The 21,407-nt window shown below is 58.2% G+C and overlaps 1 protein-coding gene across 2 annotated transcripts in view; it reads right to left on the bottom strand.

The window, feature by feature from the left end:
- Positions 1-21,407, bottom strand: part of LOC134908793 (low density lipoprotein receptor adapter protein 1-A-like) — a 110,427-nt gene that overhangs the window by 72,915 nt on the left and 16,105 nt on the right. For both annotated transcript variants that reach the window (XM_063914912.1, XM_063914914.1), the window contains exons 2-4: positions 8,160-8,302; positions 4,627-4,739; positions 2,705-2,819 (exon numbers count right to left, since the gene is read on the bottom strand). In XM_063914912.1, coding sequence (XP_063770982.1) covers positions 2,705-2,819; positions 4,627-4,739; positions 8,160-8,302 — 371 coding nt within the window. The remainder of the gene's footprint in view (positions 1-2,704; positions 2,820-4,626; positions 4,740-8,159; positions 8,303-21,407) is intronic.

Here is a 21,407-nt window from a genome sequence, read left to right as displayed (position 1 = left end):
TGTCCTACCACCATCACCATCCTGCCACCACTGCCATTGTCCTACCACCATCACCATCCTGCCACCACTGCCATTGTCCTACCACCATACTGCCACCACTGCCATTGTTCTACCACCATCACCATCCTGCCACCACTGCCATTGTCCTACCACCATCACCATCCTGCCACCACTGCCATTGTCCTACCACCATCCTGCCACCACTGCCATTGTCCTACCACCATCACCATCCTGCCACCACTGCCATTGTCCTACCACCATCACCATCCTGCCACCACTGCCATTGTCCTACCACCATACTGCCACCACTGCCATTGTTCTACCACCATCACCATCCTGCCACCACTGCCATTGTCCTACCACCATCACCATCATACCACCATTGCCATTGTCCTACCACCATCAAACCACCACCACACCACTGCTATTGCCCTACCACCACCACAATCATGATGCCACCCCACCACTGCCATTGTCCTACCACCATCCTGCCACCACTGCCATTGTCCTACCACCATCAAACCACCACTGCTATTGCCCTACCACCGCCACAATCATGATGCCACCCCACCACTGCCATTGTCCTACCACCATCCTGCCACCACTGCCATTGTCCTACCACCATCACCATCTTGCCACCACTGCCATTGTCCTACCACCATCACCATATCACCACCCCACCACTGCCATTGTCCTACCACCATCCTGCCACCATCACCATCCTGCCACCACTGCCATTGTCCTACCACCATGACCATCCTGCCACCACTGCCATTGTCCTACCACCATGACCATCCTGCCACCACTGCCATTGTCCTACCACCATGACCATCCTGCCACCACTGCCAGTGTCCTACCACCATGACCATCCTGCCACCACTGCCATTGTCCTACCACCATGACCATCCTGCCACCACTGCCATTGTCCTATCACCATCCTGCCATTGTCCTACCACCATCACCATCATACCACCACTGCCATTGCCCTACAACCATCCTGCCACCGCCACAATCATGCCGCCACCCCACCACTGCCATTGCCCTACCATCATCCTGCCACCGCCACAATCATGATGCCACTCCACTGCCATTGTCCTACCACCATCCTGCCACTGCCACCATCATACCACCACCACACCACTGCCATTGTCCTACCACCATCCTGCCACCACTGCCATTGTCCTACCACCATCACCATCCTGCCACCACTGCCATTGTCCTACCACCATCCTGCCACCATCACCATCCTGCCACCACTGCCACTGTCCTACCACCATACTGCCACCATCATACCACCACCCCACCACTGCCATTGCCCTACCACCATCCTGCCACCGCCACAATCAAGATACCACCCCACCACTGCCATTGTCCTACCACCGCCACCATCAAACCACCACCCCACCACTGTCATTGTCCTACCACCATCACCATCCTGCCACCATCACCATCCTGCCACCACCGGCATTGTCCTACCATCATCCTGCCACCACTGGCATTGTCCTACCACCATCCTGCCACCACTGCCATTGTTCTACCAACATCCTGCCCCCACCGGCATTGTCCTACCACCATCCTGCCAACACTGGCATTGTCCTACCACCATCCTGCCACCAATGCCATTGTCCTACCAACATCCTGCCACCATCGGCATTGTCCTACCACCATCCTGCCACCACTGGCATTGTCCTACCACCATCCTGCCACCACTGCCATTGTCCTACCAACATCCTGCCACCACCGACATTGTCCTACCACCATCCTGCCACCACTGGCATTGTCCTACCACCATCACACCACTGCCACGGTGACCGTCCTGCCACCTCCCCACCACTGCCATTGTCCTGTTACTTACGCACCACTGGCATTGTCCTACCACCATCCTGCCTAAGTCCCCCCACCGCCAATATCCTGCAACTGCCACACCACACCACCCCACCACTGCCACTATGCTGCCATAGCCGTACCTCCACCACTATCCTGTCACCGCTACACCACTGCCAATGTCGCACCACTGAGACTGGCAAATCACCCACTCCCAGTACAAGGCAGCACTTCCCCAAATTCTGTCTGGTTAGAGCTCTGACCCAATCTTCAACCTCAGCGCTGCTGTGCATCCCCAGTGCCTCCCCCAACACAGAGCTGCTGTGCATCCCCAGTGCCTCCCCCAACACAGAGCTGCTGTGCATCCCCAGTGCCTCCCCCAACACAGAGCTGCTGTGCATCCCCAGTGCCTCCCCCAACACAGAGCTGCTGTGCATCTCCAGTGCCTCCTCTAACACAGAGCACCCGCAGTGCGCTCTTACATCTCATCCCCACGGGCCCCTAACTGCTACCGCCTGCACCCAAGTGTGACCATCCCAGCATTCTCCAAAGAGGACCTGTGCCCCACATACCGCTCTGTGATGGCTGTGCCCCACATACCGCTCTGTGATGGCTGTGCCCCACATACCGCTCTGTGATGGCTGTGCCCCATATACCGCTCTGTGATGGCTGTGCCCCATATACCGCTCTGTGACGGCTGTGCCCCATATACCGCTCTGTGACGGCTGTGCCCCATATACCGCTCTGTGACGGCTGTGCCCCACATACCGCTCTGTGATGGCTGTGCCCCATGTACCGCTCTGTGATAGCTGTGCCCCACATACCGCTCTGTGATGGCTGCCCCTCTGCGCTGATTCCGATAAGCTCTATATACACTTACCAGCTTCTTCTTAGGAGACAGGAAGGCGTGGCACTCCAGGGCGCCATTACTCTGGTTCTGGGCTACATAGGCGAAGACTTTATTCTGCACCTTATCCGTCGTACAATAGGAGATCCTGGTAATACACAAAGAGAAAGCAATGTCATGCTCCATAAATCTCACCTGCATATAGCGGAGTGCTGTATGGGAGATGTATGGGGGGAGAGGGATACATATCACCTGTATACAGAGACGCTGTGTATATACCTGGGATGTGGGGATACATATCACCTGTGTACAGAGACGCTGTGTACCTGCTGTGTATATACCTGGGATGTGGGGATACATATCACCTGTATATAGAGACACTGTGTACCTGCTGTGTATATACCTGGGATGTGGGTATACATATCACCTGTATACAGAGACGCTGTGTACCTGCTGTGTATATACCTGGGATGCGGGGGATACATATCACCTGTATATAGAGACGCTGTGTACCTGCTGTGTATATACCTGGGATGCGGGGGATACATATCACCTGTATATAGAGACACTGTGTACCTGCTGTGTATATACGTTGTATGAGGGGGGGGGGAAATACATATCACCTGTATATAGAGACGCCGTGTACCTGCTGTGTATATACCTGGGATGAGGGGGGGGGGAATACATATCACCTGCATATAGAAACGCTGTGTACCTGCTGTGTATATACCTGGGATGTGGGGATACATATCACCTGCATATAGAGACACCGTGTACCTGCTGTGTATATACCTTGTACAAGGGGGGGGGGGAATACATATCACCTGTATATAGAAACGCCGTGTACCTGCTGTGTATATACCTGGGATGTGGGGATACATATCACCTGTATATAGAGACACCGTGTACCTGCTGTGTATATACCTGGGATGTGGGGGATACATATCTCCTGCATATAGAGACACCGTACACCTGCTGTGTATATACCTTGTATGAGGGGGGGGGGGGAATACATATCACCTGTATATAGAAACGCCGTGTACCTGCTGTGTATATACCTTGTATGAGGGGGGGGAATACATATCACCTGTATATAGAAACGCCGTGTACCTGCTGTGTATATACCTGGGATGTGGGGATACAGATCACCTGTATATAGAGACGCCGTGTACCTGCTGTGTATATACCTGGGATGTGGGGATACATATCACCTGTATATAGAGACACCGTGTACCTGCTGTGTATATACCTGGGATGTGGGGGATACATATCACCTGTATATAGAGACACCGTGTACCTGCTGTGTATATACCTGGGATGTGGGGGATACATATCACCTGTATATAGAGACACCGTGTACCTGCTGTGTATATACCTTGTATGAGGGGGGGGAATACATATCACCTGTATATAGAGACGCCGTGTACCTGCTGTGTATATACCTGGGATGTGGGGATACATATCACCTGTATATAGAGACGCCGTGTACCTGCTGTGTATATACCTGGGATGTGGGGGATACATATCACCTGTATATAGAGACACCGTGTACCTGCTGTGTATATACCTTGTATACCGTGTACCTGCTGTGTATATACCTTGTATGAGGGGGGGGGGGGAATACATATCACCTGTATATAGAGACGCCGTGTACCTGCTGTGTATATACCTGGGATGTGGGGATACATATCACCTGTATATAGAGACGCCGTGTACCTGCTGTGTATATACCTGGGATGTGGGGATACATATCACCTGTATATAGAGACGCCGTGTACCTGCTGTGTATATATCTGGTATGTGTGGTATACATATCACATGTATATAGAAACACTGTGTACCTGCTGTGTATATACCTGGGATGAGGGGGGGGAATGGTGGGGAATACATATCACCTGTATATAGAGACGCTGTGTATATACATGGGATGTTGGGGGGGGGGAGATACATCTCACCTGTATATAGAGACGTTCTCTATCTGATTCCCGGACGCAGCATCTTGTAGAGCGATTCCCCGTGGCGTTACCGTTAATACCACTTTCTGCAGCTTATTTGCGCCGGCTCGGGTCTGCGGGAGAGGAGGCGCGAGGTTAGCGTGGCCAGAGATAGTGATATATTGCAGGACTTTGTCCACAGCCACAAATGCAGAGGAATAGATAAAAGATAAATAGAGAACTCTGCCCCATAAATCATTACACAGTTCCATGTGTCCGGAACACTAGGTTATTATACCAGTATTATTGCACACGTCAGGCTATTATACCAGTATTATCATACACGTGTTAGGCTATTATACCAGTATTATCATACACGTGTCAGGCTATTATACCAGTATTATCATACACGTGTCAGTCTGTGGCCGGAGACCCTGGCGGCCACATGGTTAATGGTGGCCATGGAACGTAAGGGGTTAGCCCTTAAGTGCCCAGCGCCATTTTAAGGACAACTGGTGCTAGGCACCATATATAAAACGTACTTACGGCGCGGACTGTTTAAAAATATGTTTAATGATGTGTATAACATGACATATGTAGTGCTCTGTGCACAATTGTAGGATTGCATGTTTAAATGTATTTATATTTAAGATCTGGTCACCTGTACTTTAAAGGGAAAAATGCACTCACTATATCTGTCTGAATAAGGATCCCCTATCTTCTGTGACTAGGAAATGTGATGCTAATCCCCTCTGCTAGCAGATGTGTGAATGACAAAACCTTTTTGATGTTGGACAGTGCCCGGCAGGTAAAGACTGGGTGTGAGTTCCTTAGAGAAAGATGTTAATCACGGGAGATTTCCTTATCCCATATGTAAAGTGGTATGGGGATGGAAACCTGTATTTATTTATGTAGCTGGTTTAATTTATATACGAATACTGAATGGTATATGCAGGAATGAAGAACATTTGTTTGGGGAAATCAAATACAAACCGTATGTGATAAATGTATCTATGGCCAAGTGTAAACTACCAGGTGGTAGGAATTGGAGTTTAAATGGCACCAAACTTTGTGTGTGACAGGAAGGAGGAAATTGCTTTATGCACTTCTATCCTTTTAAAGGGTGGTCTTCTGTTTGCCGGCGGCCGGGCTCCCGACGACCAGCATACCGACGCCGGACCCCGACATACCGACATTTTTTCTCCCTCTTGGGGGTCCACGATCCCCCTGGTGTGAGAATAGATAGTGTGGCACGCCACCGTGCCCGCAGCGTGGCGAGCCCGCAAGGGGCTCATTTGCGCTCGCCCAGCTGTCGGTATGCCGGCTGTCGGGATTCCGGCGCCGGTATGCTGGTCGCCGGGAGCCCGGCCGCCGGCATACCCTACTACACCCCTTTTAAAATGTAATTTATTTATATTTTGTAAGTTATACTGATTGGATGGAAAGGACTCAAGGGGAAACTACCTCCTGAGATGCATTGTGGTATAACTGTATAAAAAGAGGAGGCCTGTGAGCTCCAGGTGTATTATACCATTTTCATTCTGCTGTAACATCTTGCTGTACTGCTGTTGCCCCTAGCAATAGGGAAGAGTCTTTCTTAAGACTATTTGAGCAAAGAAACATCATCTGCCTCAAGACGACCGCTTCATCTTGTGACCTGCAGACAAAACCTAGCTCCGTTTTCCGGCTGTCCGGGGTGTACCCAGCGTCTTCAAGCTCCGCCTCCAGCCAGCTACTGGCAGAGGCCTAGTCAAGCGACTAGTGAGGATTCCTCAGTACAACACAGGTGTGGTAAGGCGGCGTGTCGATGCATACAGAGCAGAACCGTGGTTCCAAACGCCACGGCAGGTTAGGAGTTTGGTAGTGGCAGCGTAGAACCCGCCTATTGTGCAGTGGGTGGAGTAACAGGTGGTTACTGACGGTAAGCGGGAATCCTCTATGTGGCCAGGTCCCGGGTGACCTAAACATCCATTCTGTGACTGGGGACGGGACGCGAAGTGGTAAGGGCTGTCGTAGAGGACCGTCCGGTCACAAAACAATTCAGATAATTTCATGTTTTTAACATCATTTGATTATTATATCAGTGCTTTATTTTATATCTATAGAAAGGTGGTTGATGTTTGTTATTAATATGGTGTTTTTAATGGGACAAGAAGGGATGAATTATATATTCCAGCCTACGTAAACTAGAAATTGTGAATGTTAAATTAGCCCTGATCTACCTGGATGAACCATTGACTGCAGAAGTGCCAGGATGATCTGAATATAACTCAGCCTCTAGACGCAGAGGGCGGGGCTCCTGAGTTTGCTGATGTGAATGCTGTATTGAACATCTGTTGAACTGATCAATAACCTTACGTATACAATAAATTCATATTTATATATTCAAGTTACTGGTTGAAGTACTTTTCTGGTAATCCACTCATCTGGGTCTCCTCGAATTTAACCCAACTGTAACAATACCCAAATTATTATACATGTGTCTGGCTATTATACCTGGATTACTATACACATGATGGGGTAATATACACAGATTATTATACCTGATGTAAGGTTATTATACCAGGACTATTATACACGTTTCAGGCTATTATACCCATATTATTACACACAGCAGGCTATTATACTTGGATTATTATACACGTCAGGCTATTATATCTGGATAACCCTGTCATGCTATCATACCCGAATAATTATACACGTCAGGTTATTACACCTGTGTCATGCTACTATACCTGGATTATTATACACGTGTCAGGCTATTATGCCCGGATAAGTATAAAATTTTTAGGTTATTATACCTGGATTATTATATACATTTCAGGCTATTATACCAGGATTATTATACCCGTGTCAGGCTATTATACCCAGATTATACCAGGATTATTATACCCGTGTCAGGCTATTAAACCCAGATTATTATACATGGATTATTATACCTGTGCCATGCTATATATCTGTATTAATATACATGTGCCAGGCTATATATCTGTATTATTATACACGTGCCAGGCTCCATACCAGGATTATTATATCCATGTAACTGTACCGGCCGAGCATGGGGAACAGATGACGGCTGTACGGCCACTTACCAGGAACACTGTAACATGCAGACACCAGGCGGGGGGGGGGGGGGGGGGGTGTGTGTGTGTGTGTGTGTGTGTGTGTGTGTGTGTGTGTGTGTGTGTGTGTGTGTGTGTGTGTGTGTGTGTGTGTGTGTGTGTGTGTGACTAGGAGACAGGGCACGCAAGCCTGGCAGCGACCAGAAGACCCTGATTAATGAGCCGCGATATACTCACAGCCGCCATTAGGTAGCGCTATACACCACTGTTACAGAACCGCCATACTCGCAGAATTCTGTTCACAGAGCTGCGTACTAATATCCACAAGTCCTCGGGAAAGATAGGGCTGCGAGGGGGTGAGCTGCGGGGTCGTGGGGTCATTTCCACGCCGTTACCCTGGTGTAGACCCTAGATAGGGATGGCGAGGCGCGCACAGGGTATGATCAGGCCTGCAATGTCTGACAGTGTATCGCAATATAACTTTACAGTTACCATGGTGATAATGCGGCGTATAGCAGCAGCCGCCATTTCCTCGCCTTTCGGTGTCTCTACCAGCGTCATGCCGAGGTACTTCAGGTGAAAGATGACACCTTCCAGGAGCGACTCCTGCGAGTCCGTCCAGCTCTCCGGCAGCTCTGAAATGACAGAGAATTATGTAGCCCTACGCGTTCCGCCAGAGTCACAGACCATCTGCAGGACTCCAGGAGAACGCATTGCATTAGCCACCGCCACACGAGGAGCGTCTGCTGGAGTATACATATATAACAGGTCATCACGTGAGGAGGGAGACCCCAGTCATTTCTTCCTCCTTCATCTCCTCATGTGACCCCTCCTGCAACGTGTGACCCCTCCTCGTGACCCCTCATGCACCTTGTGACACCTCCTCGTGTGACCTCTTCTGCACCCTGTGACCCCTCCTCATGTGACCTCTCCTGCACCGTGTGACCCCTCCTCGTGTCCCCTCATGCACCTTGTGACCCCTCCTCGTGTGACCCCTTCTGCACCCTGTGACCCCTCCTCATGTGACCCCTCCTGCACCGTGTGACCCCTCCTCGTGACCCCTCATGCACCTTGTGACCCCTTTTCGTGTGACCCCTTCTGCACCCTGTGACCCCTCCTCATGTGACCTCTCCTGCACCGTGTGACCCCTCCTCATGTGACCTCTCCTGCACTGTGTGACCCCTCCTCATGTGACCTCTCCTGCACCATGTTACCCCTCCTCATGTGACCTCTCCTGCGCCGTGTGACCCTCCTCATGTGACCTCTCCTGCGCCGTGTGACCCCTCAACATGTGACCTCTCCTGCACCTTGTGACCCTCCTCATGTGACCTTTCCTGCACCTTGTGACCCCTCCTGCACAGTGTGAAACCTCATGTGACCACTCCTGCACCGTGTGACCCCTCCTTACGTGACCCCTCCTTCACCATGTGACCCCCTCCTCATGTGACCCCTCCTTCACCATGTGACCCCCTCATGTGACCTCTCCTGCACCATGTGACCCCCTTATGTGACCTCTTCTGCACCATGTTACCCCTCCTGCGGCATGTTACTCCTCCTCATGTGACCTCTCCTGTACCATGTGACCCTCTCATGTGACCTCTCCTGCACCATGTGACCCCCTCATGTGACCTCTCCTGCACCATGTGACCCCCTCATGTGACCTCTCCTGCACCATGTTACCCCTCCTGCGGCATGTTACCCCTCCTCATGTGACCTCTCCTGTAACATGTGACCCCCTCATGTGACCTCTCCTGCACCATGTGACCCCTCCTGCGGCATGTTACCCCTCCTCATGTGACCTCTCCTGCGCAGCGTGAACCTCCTCATGTGACCTCTCCTGCGCCGTGTGACCCTCCTCATGTGACCTCTCATACACCATGTGATACCATCTCATGTGACCTCTCCAGCACCGTGTGACCCTCCTCATGTGACCTTTCCTGCATCGTGTGACCCCTCCTCAAAGTGACCACTCCTGCATCGTGTGACCCCTCCACATGTGACCTCTCATACACCATGTGATACCATCTCATGTGACCTCTCCAGCACCGTGACACCCTCATGTGACCTCTACTGCACCGTGTGACCCCTCCTCATGTGACCCCTCCACATGTGACCTCTCCTGCACATCATTTGACACACGTATAACACAGGCATCGCTCCAGTAATCAACTAAACAATATATACCCCGCTCCCCATATCCCGCACCAGTCACCTCTCCTGCTCCCCGTATCCCGCACCAGTCCCCTCTCCTGCTCCCCGTATCCCGCACCAGTCCCCTCTCCTGCTCCCCGTATCCCGCACCAGTCCCCTCTCCTGCTCCCCGTATCCCGCAACCAGTCACCTCTCCTGCTCCCCGTATCCCGCACCAGTCACCTCTCCTGCTCCCCGTATCCCGCAACCAGTCACCTCTCCTGCTCCCCATATCCCGCACCAGTCACCTCTCCTGCTCCCCGTATCCCGCACCAGTCCCCTCTCCTGCTCCCCGTATCCCGCACCAGTCCCCTCTCCTGCTCCCCGTATCCCGCACCAGTCACCTCTCCTGCTCCCCGTATCCCGCACCAGTCACCTCTCCTGCTCCCCGTATCCCGCACCAGTCCCCTCTCCTGCTCCCCGTATCCCGCACCAGTCACCTCTCCTGCTCCCCGTATCCCGCAACCAGTCACCGCTCCTGCTCCCCGTATCCCGCACCAGTCACCTCTCCTGCTCCCCGTATCCCGCACCAGTCCCCTCTCCTGCTCCCCGTATCCCGCAACCAGTCACCGCTCCTGCTCCCCGTATCCCGCACCAGTCACCTCTCCTGCTTCCCGTATCCTCCACCAGTCACCTCTCCTGCTCCCCGTATCCCGCACCAGTCACCTCTCCTGCTCCCCGTATCCCGCACCAGTCACCTCTCCTGCTTCCCGTATCCTCCACCAGTCACCTCTCCTGCTCCCCGTATCCCGCACCAGTCACCTCTCCTGCTCCCCGTATCCCGCACCAGTCACCTCTCCTGCTCCCTGTATCCCGCACCAGTCACCTCTCCTGCTCCCCGTATCCCGCAACCAGTCACCGCTCCTGCTCCCCGTATCCCGCACCAGTCACCTCTCCTGCTCCCCGTATCCCGCACCAATCACCTCTCCTGCTCCCCGTATCCCGCACCAGTCACCTCTCCTGCTTCCCGTATCCTCCACCAGTCACCTCTCCTGCTTCCCGTATCCTCCACCAGTCACCTCTCCTGCTCCCAGTATCCCGCACCAGTCACCTCTCCTGCTCCCCGTATCCCGCACCAGTCACCTCTCCTGCTCCCCGTATCCCGCACCAGTCACCTCTCCTGCTCCCCGTATCCTCCACCAGTCACCTCTCCTGCTCCCCGTATCATCCACCAGTCACCTCTCCTGCTCCCCGTATCCCGCACCAATCACCTCTCCTGCTCCCCGTATCCCGCATCAGTCACCTCTCCTGCTCCCCGTATCCCGCACCAGTCACCTCTCCTGCTCCCCGTATCCAGCACCAGTCACCTCTCCTGCTCCCCGTATCCCCCACCAGTCACCTCTCCTGCTCCCCGTATCCTCCACCAGTCACCTCTCCTGCTCCCAGTATCCCGCACCAGTCATCTCTCCTGCTCCCCGTATCCCGCACCAGGCACCTCTCCTGCTCCCCGTATCCCGCACCAGTCCCCTCTCCTGCTCCCCGTACCCTCCACCAGTCACCTCTCCTGCTCCCCGTATCCCGCACCAGTCCCCTCTCCTGCTCCCCGTATCCCGCACCAGTAACCGCTCCTGCTCCCCGTATCCCGCACCAGTCACCTCTCCTGCTTCCCGAATCCCGCACCAGTCACCTCTCCTGCTCCCCGTATCCCGCACCAGTCACCTCTCCTGCTCCCCGTATCCCGCACCAGTCACCTCTCCTGCTCCCCGTATCCAGCACCAGTCACCTCTCCTGCTCCCCGTATCCCGCACCAGTCACCTCTCCTGCTCCCCGTATCCAGCACCAGTCACCTCTCCCGTTCCCCGTATCCAGCACCAGTCACCTCTCCTGCTCCCCGTATCCCGCACCAGTCACCTCTCCCGTTCCCCGTATCCAGCACCAGTCACCTCTCCTGCTCCCCGTATCCCGCACCAGTCACCTCTCCTGCTCCCCGTATCCCGCACCAGTCACCCATAGCTCCCCGTATCCCGCACCAGTCACCTCTCCTGCTCCCCGTATCCAGCACCAGTCACCTCTCCTGCTACCCGTATCGCACCAGTCACCGCTCCTGCTCCCCGTAACCTCCACCAGTCACCTCTCCTGCTCCCCGTATCCCGCACCAGTCACCTCTCCTGCTTCCCGTATCCCGCACCAGTCACCCATAGCTCCCCGTATCCCGCACCAGTCACCTCTCCTGCTCCCCGTATCCAGCACCAGTCACCTCTCCTGCTACCCGTATCGCACCAGTCACCTCTCCTACTCCCCGTATCCCACCAGTCACCGCTCCTGCTCCCCGTAACCTCCACCAGTCACCTCTCCTGCTCCCCGTATCCCGCACCAGTCACCTCTCCTGCTTCCCGTATCCCGCACCAGTCACCTCTCCTGCTCCCCGTATCCCTCACCAGTCACCTCTCCTGCTCCCCGTATCCCGCACCAGTCACCTCTCCTACTCCCCGTATCCCTCACCAGTCACCTCTCCTGCTCCCCGTATCCCGCACCAGTCACCTCTCCTACTCCCCGTATCCCGCACCAGTCACCGCTCCTGCTCCCCGTATCCCTCACCAGTCACCTCTCCTGCTCCCCGTATCCCGCACCAGTCACCTCTCCTGCTCCCCGTATCCCTCACCAGTCACCTCTCCTGCTCCCCGTATCCCGCACCAGTCACCTCTCCTACTCCCCGTATCCCGCACCAGTCACCGCTCCTGCTCCCCGTAACCTCCATCAGTCACCTCTCCTGCTCCCCGTATCCCGCACCAGTCACCTCTCCTGCTCCCCGTATCCCTCACCAGTCACCTCTCCTGCTCCCCGTATCCCGCACCAGTCACCTCTCCTACTCCCCGTATCCCGCACCAGTCACCGCTCCTGCTCCCCGTAACCTCCATCAGTCACCTCTCCTGCTCCCCGTATCCCGCACCAGTCACCTCTCCTGCTCCCCGTATCCCGCACCAGTCACCTCTCCTGCTCCCCGAATCCCGCACCAGTCACCTCTGCTGCTCCCCGTATCCCGCACCAGTCACCTCTCCTACTCCCCGTATCCCGCACCAGTCACCTCTCCTGCTCCCCGTATCCCGCACCAGTCACCTCTCCTGCTCCCCGTATCCCGCACCAGTCACCTCTCCTGCTCCCCGTATCCCGCACCAGTCACCTCTCCTGCTCCCCGAATCCCGCACCAGTCACCTCTCCTGCTCCCCGTATCGCACCAGTCACCTCTCCTGCTCCCCGTATCCCGCACCATCCACCTCTCCTGCTCCCCGAATCCCGCACCAGTCACCTCTCCTGCTCCCCGTATCGCACCAGTCACCTCTCCTGCTCCCCATATCCCGCACCAGTCACCTCTCCTGCTCCCCGTATCCCGCACCAGTCACCTCTCCTGTTACCCGTATCCCGCACCAGTCACCGCTCCTGCTCCCCGTATCCCGCACCAGTCACCTCTCCTGCTCCCCGTATCCCGCACCAGTCACCTCTCCTGCTCCCCGTATCCCGCACCAGTCACCTCTCCTGCTCCCCGTATCCCACACGAGTCACCGCTCCTGCTCCCCGTATCCCACACCAGTCACCTCTCCTGCTCCCCGTATCCCGCACCAGTCACCTCTCCTGCTCCCCGTATCCTCCACCAGTCACCTCTCCTGCTCCCCGTATAACGCACCAGTCACCTCTCCTGCTCCCCGTATCCCGCACCAGTCACCTCTCCTGCTCCCCGTATCCCGCACCAGTCACCTCTCCTGCTCCCCGTATCCCGCACCAGTCACCTCTCCTGCTCCCCATATCCCGCACCAGTCACCTCTCCTGCTCCCCGTATCCCGCACCAGTCACCTCTCCTGCTCCCCGTATCCCGCACCAGTCCCCGCTTCTGCTCCCCGTATCCCGCACCAGTCACCTCTCCTGCTCCCCGTATCCCGGACCAGTCACCTCTCCTGCTGCCCGTGTCAAGCACCAGTCACCTCTCCTGCTCCCCGTATCCCGCACCAGTCCCCGCTTCTGCTCCCCGTATCCCGCACCAGTCACCTCTCCTGCTCCCCGTATCCCGCACCAGTCACCTCTCCTGCTCCCCGTATCCCGCACCATTCACCTCTCCTGCTCCCCGTATCCCGCACCAGTCACCTCTCCTGCTCCCCGTATCCTCCACCAGTCACCTTTCCTGCTCCCCGTATCCTGCACCAGTCACCTCTCCCCGTATCCCGCACCAGTCACCTCTCCTGCTCCCCGTCTCCCGCACCAGTCACCTCTCCTGCTCCCCGTATCCCGCACCAGTCAACTCTCCTGCTCCCCGTATCCCGCACCAGTCACCTCTCCTGCTCCCCGTATCCCGCACCAGTCACCTCTCCTGCTCCCCGTATCCCGCACCAGTCACCTCTCCTGCTCCCCGTATCCCGCACCAGTCACCGCTCCTGCTCCCCGTATCCTCCACCAGTCACCTCTCCTGCTCCCCGTATAACGCACCATTCACCTCTCCTGCTCCCCGTCTCCCGCACCAGTCACCTCTCCTGCTCCCCGTATCCCGCACCAGTCACGGCTCCTGCTCCCCGTATCCCGCACCAGTCACCTCTCCTGCTCCCCGTATAACGCACCAGTCACCTCTCCTGCACCCCGTATCCTGCACCAGTCACCTCTCCTGCTCCCCGTATCCCGCACCAGTCACCGCTCCCCGTATCCCGCACCAGTCCCCTCTCCTGCTCCCCGTATCCCGCACCAGTCACCTCTCCTGCTCCCCGTATCCCGCACCAGTCACCTCTCCTGCTCCCCGTATCCCGCACCAGTCACCGCTCCTGCTCCCCGTATCCCGCACCAGTCACCTCTCCTGCTCCCCGTATCCCGCACCAGTCACCTCTCCTGCTCCCCGTCTCCCGCACCAGTCACCTCTCCTGCTCCCCGTATCCCGCACCAGTCACGGCTCCTGCTCCCCGTATCCCGCACCAGTCACCTCTCCTGCTCCCCGTATCCCGCACCAGTCACCTCTCCTGCTCCCCGTATCCCGCACCAGTCACCGCTCCTTCTCCCCGTATCCTCCACCAGTCACCTCTCCTGCTCCCCGTATCCCGCACCAGTCACCTCTCCTGCTCCCCGTATCCTCCACCAGTCACCTCTCCTGCTCCCCGTATCCCGCACCAGTCACCTCTCCTGCTCCCCGTATCCCGCACCAGTCACCTCTCCTGCTCCCCGTATCCCGCACCAGTCACCTCTCCCCGTATCCCGCACCAGTCACCTCTCCTGCTCCCCGTCTCCCGCACCAGTCACCTCTACTGCTCCCCGTATCCCGCACCAGTCACGGCTCCTGCTCCCCGTATCCCGCACCAGTCACCTCTCCTGCTCCCCGTATCCAGCACCAGTCACCTCTCCTGCTCCCCGTATCCCGCACCAGTCACCTCTCCTGCTCCCCGTATCCCGCACCAGTCACCTCTCCTGCTCCCCGTATCCCGCACCAGTCACCTCTCCTGCTCCCCGTATCCAGCACCAGTCACCTCTCCTGCTCCCCGTATCCAGCACCAGTCACCTCTCCTGCTCCCCGTATCCAGCACCAGTCACCTCTCCTGCTCCCCGTATCCCGCACCAGTCACCTCTCCTGCTCCCCGTATCCCGCAACCAGTCCCCTCTCCTGCTCCCCGTATCCCGCACCAGTCACCTCTCCTGCTCCCCGTATCCAGCACCAGTCACCTCTCCTGCTCCCCGTATCCAGCACCAGTCACCTCTCCTGCTCCCCGTATCCCGCACCAGTCACCTCTCCTGCTCCCCGTATCCCGCACCAGTCACCTCTCCTGCTCCCCGTATCCCGCACCAGTCACCTCTCCTGCTCCCCGTATCCCGCAACCAGTCACCGCTCCTGCTCCCCGTATCCCGCACCAGTCACCTCTCCTGCTTCCCGTATCCTCCACCAGTCACCTCTCCTGCTCCCCGTATCCCGCACCAGTCACCTCTCCTGCTCCCCGTATCCCGCACCAGTCACCTCTCCTGCTTCCCGTATCCTCCACCAGTCACCTCTCCTGCTCCCCGTATCCCGCACCAGTCACCTCTCCTGCTCCCCGTATCCCGCACCAGTCACCTCTCCTGCTCCCTGTATCCCGCACCAGTCACCTCTCCTGCTCCCCGTATCCCGCAACCAGTCACCGCTCCTGCTCCCCGTATCCCGCACCAGTCACCTCTCCTGCTCCCCGTATCCCGCACCAATCACCTCTCCTGCTCCCCGTATCCCGCACCAGTCACCTCTCCTGCTTCCCGTATCCTCCACCAGTCACCTCTCCTGCTTCCCGTATCCTCCACCAGTCACCTCTCCTGCTCCCAGTATCCCGCACCAGTCACCTCTCCTGCTCCCCGTATCCCGCACCAGTCACCTCTCCTGCTCCCCGTATCCCGCACCAGTCACCTCTCCTGCTCCCCGTATCCTCCACCAGTCACCTCTCCTGCTCCCCGTATCCTCCACCAGTCACCTCTCCTGCTCCCCGTATCCCGCACCAATCACCTCTCCTGCTCCCCGTATCCCGCATCAGTCACCTCTCCTGCTCCCCGTATCCCGCACCAGTCACCTCTCCTGCTCCCCGTATCCAGCACCAGTCACCTCTCCTGCTCCCCGTATCCCCCACCAGTCACCTCTCCTGCTCCCCGTATCCTCCACCAGTCACCTCTCCTGCTCCCAGTATCCCGCACCAGTCATCTCTCCTGCTCCCCGTATCCCGCACCAGGCACCTCTCCTGCTCCCCGTATCCCGCACCAGTCCCCTCTCCTGCTCCCCGTACCCTCCACCAGTCACCTCTCCTGCTCCCCGTATCCCGCACCAGTCCCCTCTCCTGCTCCCCGTATCCCGCACCAGTAACCGCTCCTGCTCCCCGTATCCCGCACCAGTCACCTCTCCTGCTCCCCGTATCCAGCACCAGTCACCTCTCCTGCTCCCCGTATCCCGCACCAGTCACCTCTCCCGTTCCCCGTATCCAGCACCAGTCACCTCTCCTGCTCCCCGTATCCCGCACCAGTCATCTCTCCCGTTCCCCGTATCCAGCACCAGTCACCTCTCCTGCTCCCCGTATCCCGCACCAGTCACCTCTCCCGTTCCCCGTATCCAGCACCAGTCACCTCTCCTGCTCCCCGTATCCCGCACCAGTCACCCATAGCTCCCCGTATCCCGCACCAGTCACCTCTCCTGCTCCCCGTATCCAGCACCAGTCACCTCTCCTGCTACCCGTATCGCACCAGTCACCGCTCCTGCTCCCCGTAACCTCCACCAGTCACCTCTCCTGCTCCCCGTATCCCGCACCAGTCACCTCTCCTGCTTCCCGTATCCCGCACCAGTCACCCATAGCTCCCCGTATCCCGCACCAGTCACCGCTCCTGCTCCCCGTAACCTCCACCAGTCACCTCTCCTGCTCCCCGTATCCCGCACCAGTCACCTCTCCTGCTTCCCGTATCCCGCACCAGTCACCCATAGCTCCCCGTATCCCGCACCAGTCACCTCTCCTGCTCCCCGTATCCAGCACCAGTCACCTCTCCTGCTACCCGTATCGCACCAGTCACCTCTCCTACTCCCCGTATCCCACCAGTCACCGCTCCTGCTCCCCGTAACCTCCACCAGTCACCTCTCCTGCTCCCCGTATCCCGCACCAGTCACCTCTCCTGCTTCCCGTATCCCGCACCAGTCACCTCTCCTGCTCCCCGTATCCCTCACCAGTCACCTCTCCTGCTCCCCGTATCCCGCACCAGTCACCTCTCCTACTCCCCGTATCCCTCACCAGTCACCTCTCCTGCTCCCCGTATCCCGCACCAGTCACCTCTCCTACTCCCCGTATCCCGCACCAGTCACCGCTCCTGCTCCCCGTATCCCTCACCAGTCACCTCTCCTGCTCCCCGTATCCCGCACCAGTCACCTCTCCTGCTCCCCGTATCCCTCACCAGTCACCTCTCCTGCTCCCCGTATCCCGCACCAGTCACCTCTCCTACTCCCCGTATCCCGCACCAGTCACCGCTCCTGCTCCCCGTAACCTCCATCAGTCACCTCTCCTGCTCCCCGTATCCCGCACCAGTCACCTCTCCTGCTCCCCGTATCCCTCACCAGTCACCTCTCCTGCTCCCCGTATCCCGCACCAGTCACCTCTCCTACTCCCCGTATCCCGCACCAGTCACCGCTCCTGCTCCCCGTAACCTCCATCAGTCACCTCTCCTGCTCCCCGTATCCCGCACCAGTCACCTCTCCTGCTCCCCGTATCCCGCACCAGTCACCTCTCCTGCTCCCCGAATCCCGCACCAGTCACCTCTGCTGCTCCCCGTATCCCGCACCAGTCACCTCTCCTACTCCCCGTATCCCGCACCAGTCACCTCTCCTGCTCCCCGTATCCCGCACCAGTCACCTCTCCTGCTCCCCGTATCCCGCACCAGTCACCTCTCCTGCTCCCCGTATCCCGCACCAGTCACCTCTCCTGCTCCCCGAATCCCGCACCAGTCACCTCTCCTGCTCCCCGTATCGCACCAGTCACCTCTCCTGCTCCCCGTATCCCGCACCATCCACCTCTCCTGCTCCCCGAATCCCGCACCAGTCACCTCTCCTGCTCCCCGTATCGCACCAGTCACCTCTCCTGCTCCCCATATCCCGCACCAGTCACCTCTCCTGCTCCCCGTATCCCGCACCAGTCACCTCTCCTGTTACCCGTATCCCGCACCAGTCACCGCTCCTGCTCCCCGTATCCCGCACCAGTCACCTCTCCTGCTCCCCGTATCCCGCACCAGTCACCTCTCCTGCTCCCCGTATCCCGCACCAGTCACCTCTCCTGCTCCCCGTATCCCACACGAGTCACCGCTCCTGCTCCCCGTATCCCACACCAGTCACCTCTCCTGCTCCCCGTATCCCGCACCAGTCACCTCTCCTGCTCCCCGTATCCTCCACCAGTCACCTCTCCTGCTCCCCGTATAACGCACCAGTCACCTCTCCTGCTCCCCGTATCCCGCACCAGTCACCTCTCCTGCTCCCCGTATCCCGCACCAGTCACCTCTCCTGCTCCCCGTATCCCGCACCAGTCACCTCTCCTGCTCCCCATATCCCGCACCAGTCACCTCTCCTGCTCCCCGTATCCCGCACCAGTCACCTCTCCTGCTCCCCGTATCCCGCACCAGTCCCCGCTTCTGCTCCCCGTATCCCGCACCAGTCACCTCTCCTGCTCCCCGTATCCCGGACCAGTCACCTCTCCTGCTGCCCGTGTCAAGCACCAGTCACCTCTCCTGCTCCCCGTATCCCGCACCAGTCCCCGCTTCTGCTCCCCGTATCCCGCACCAGTCACCTCTCCTGCTCCCCGTATCCCGCACCAGTCACCTCTCCTGCTCCCCGTATCCCGCACCATTCACCTCTCCTGCTCCCCGTATCCCGCACCAGTCACCTCTCCTGCTCCCCGTATCCTCCACCAGTCACCTTTCCTGCTCCCCGTATCCTGCACCAGTCACCTCTCCCCGTATCCCGCACCAGTCACCTCTCCTGCTCCCCGTCTCCCGCACCAGTCACCTCTCCTGCTCCCCGTATCCCGCACCAGTCAACTCTCCTGCTCCCCGTATCCCGCACCAGTCACCTCTCCTGCTCCCCGTATCCCGCACCAGTCACCTCTCCTGCTCCCCGTATCCCGCACCAGTCACCTCTCCTGCTCCCCGTATCCCGCACCAGTCACCGCTCCTGCTCCCCGTATCCTCCACCAGTCACCTCTCCTGCTCCCCGTATAACGCACCAGTCACCTCTCCTGCTCCCCGTCTCCCGCACCAGTCACCTCTCCTGCTCCCCGTATCCCGCACCAGTCACGGCTCCTGCTCCCCGTATCCCGCACCAGTCACCTCTCCTGCTCCCCGTATAACGCACCAGTCACCTCTCCTGCACCCCGTATCCTGCACCAGTCACCTCTCCTGCTCCCCGTATCCCGCACCAGTCACCGCTCCCCGTATCCCGCACCAGTCCCCTCTCCTGCTCCCCGTATCCCGCACCAGTCACCTCTCCTGCTCCCCGTATCCCGCACCAGTCACCTCTCCTGCTCCCCGTATCCCGCACCAGTCACCGCTCCTGCTCCCCGTATCCCGCACCAGTCACCTCTCCTGCTCCCCGTATCCCGCACCAGTCACCTCTCCTGCTCCCCGTCTCCCGCACCAGTCACCTCTCCTGCTCCCCGTCTCCCGCACCAGTCACGGCTCCTGCTCCCCGTATCCCGCACCAGTCACCTCTCCTGCTCCCCGTATCCCGCACCAGTCACCTCTCCTGCTCCCCGTATCCCGCACCAGTCACCGCTCCTTCTCCCCGTATCCTCCACCAGTCACCTCTCCTGCTCCCCGTATCCCGCACCAGTCACCTCTCCTGCTCCCCGTATCCTCCACCAGTCACCTCTCCTGCTCCCCGTATCCCGCACCAGTCACCTCTCCTGCTCCCCGTATCCCGCACCAGTCACCTCTCCTGCTCCCCGTATCCCGCACCAGTCACCTCTCCCCGTATCCCGCACCAGTCACCTCTCCTGCTCCCCGTCTCCCGCACCAGTCACCTCTACTGCTCCCCGTATCCCGCACCAGTCACGGCTCCTGCTCCCCGTATCCCGCACCAGTCACCTCTCCTGCTCCCCGTATCCAGCACCAGTCACCTCTCCTGCTCCCCGTATCCCGCACCAGTCACCTCTCCTGCTCCCCGTATCCCGCACCAGTCACCTCTCCTGCTCCCCGTATCCCGCACCAGTCACCTCTCCTGCTCCCCGTATCCAGCACCAGTCACCTCTCCTGCTCCCCGTATCCAGCACCAGTCACCTCTCCTGCTCCCCGTATCCAGCACCAGTCACCTCTCCTGCTCCCCGTATCCCGCACCAGTCACCTCTCCTGCTCCCCGTATCCCGCAACCAGTCCCCTCTCCTGCTCCCCGTATCCCGCACCAGTCACCTCTCCTGCTCCCCGTATCCAGCACCAGTCACCTCTCCTGCTCCCCGTATCCAGCACCAGTCACCTCTCCTGCTCCCCGTATCCCGCACCAGTCACCTCTCCTGCTCCCCGTATCCCGCACCAGTCACCTCTCCTGCTCCCCGTATCCCGCACCAGTCACCTCTCCTGCTCCCCGTATCCAGCACCAGTCACCTCTCCTGCTCCCCGTATCCAGCACCAGTCACCTCTCCTGCTCCCCGTATCCAGCACCAGTCACCTCTCCTGCTCCCCGTATCCAGCACCAGTCACCTCTCCTGCTCCCCGTATCCCGCACCAGTCACCTCTCCTGCTCCCCGTATCCCGCAACCAGTCCCCTCTCCTGCTCCCCGTATCCCGCACCAGTCACCTCTCCTGCTCCCCGTATCCCGCACCAGTCACCTCTCCTGCTCCCCGTATCCCGCACCAGTCACCTCTCCTGCTCCCCGTATCCCGCACCAGTCACCTCTCCTGCTCCCCGTATCCAGCACCAGTCACCTCTCCTGCTCCCCGTATCCAGCACCAGTCACCTCTCCTGCTCCCCGTATCCAGCACCAGTCACCTCTCCTGCTCCCCGTATCCCGCACCAGTCACCTCTCCTGCTCCCCGTATCCCGCAACCAGTCCCCTCTCCTGCTCCCCGTATCCCGCACCAGTCACCTCTCCTGCTCCCCGTATCCCGCACCAGTCA

Source organism: Pseudophryne corroboree, chromosome 4, assembly GCF_028390025.1.
Source record: "Pseudophryne corroboree isolate aPseCor3 chromosome 4, aPseCor3.hap2, whole genome shotgun sequence".
NCBI classification, from domain to species: domain Eukaryota; kingdom Metazoa; phylum Chordata; class Amphibia; order Anura; family Myobatrachidae; genus Pseudophryne; species Pseudophryne corroboree.
Note: the sequence above shows the minus strand (reverse complement) of the source record. Positions and strands in the feature narration are given on the sequence as shown.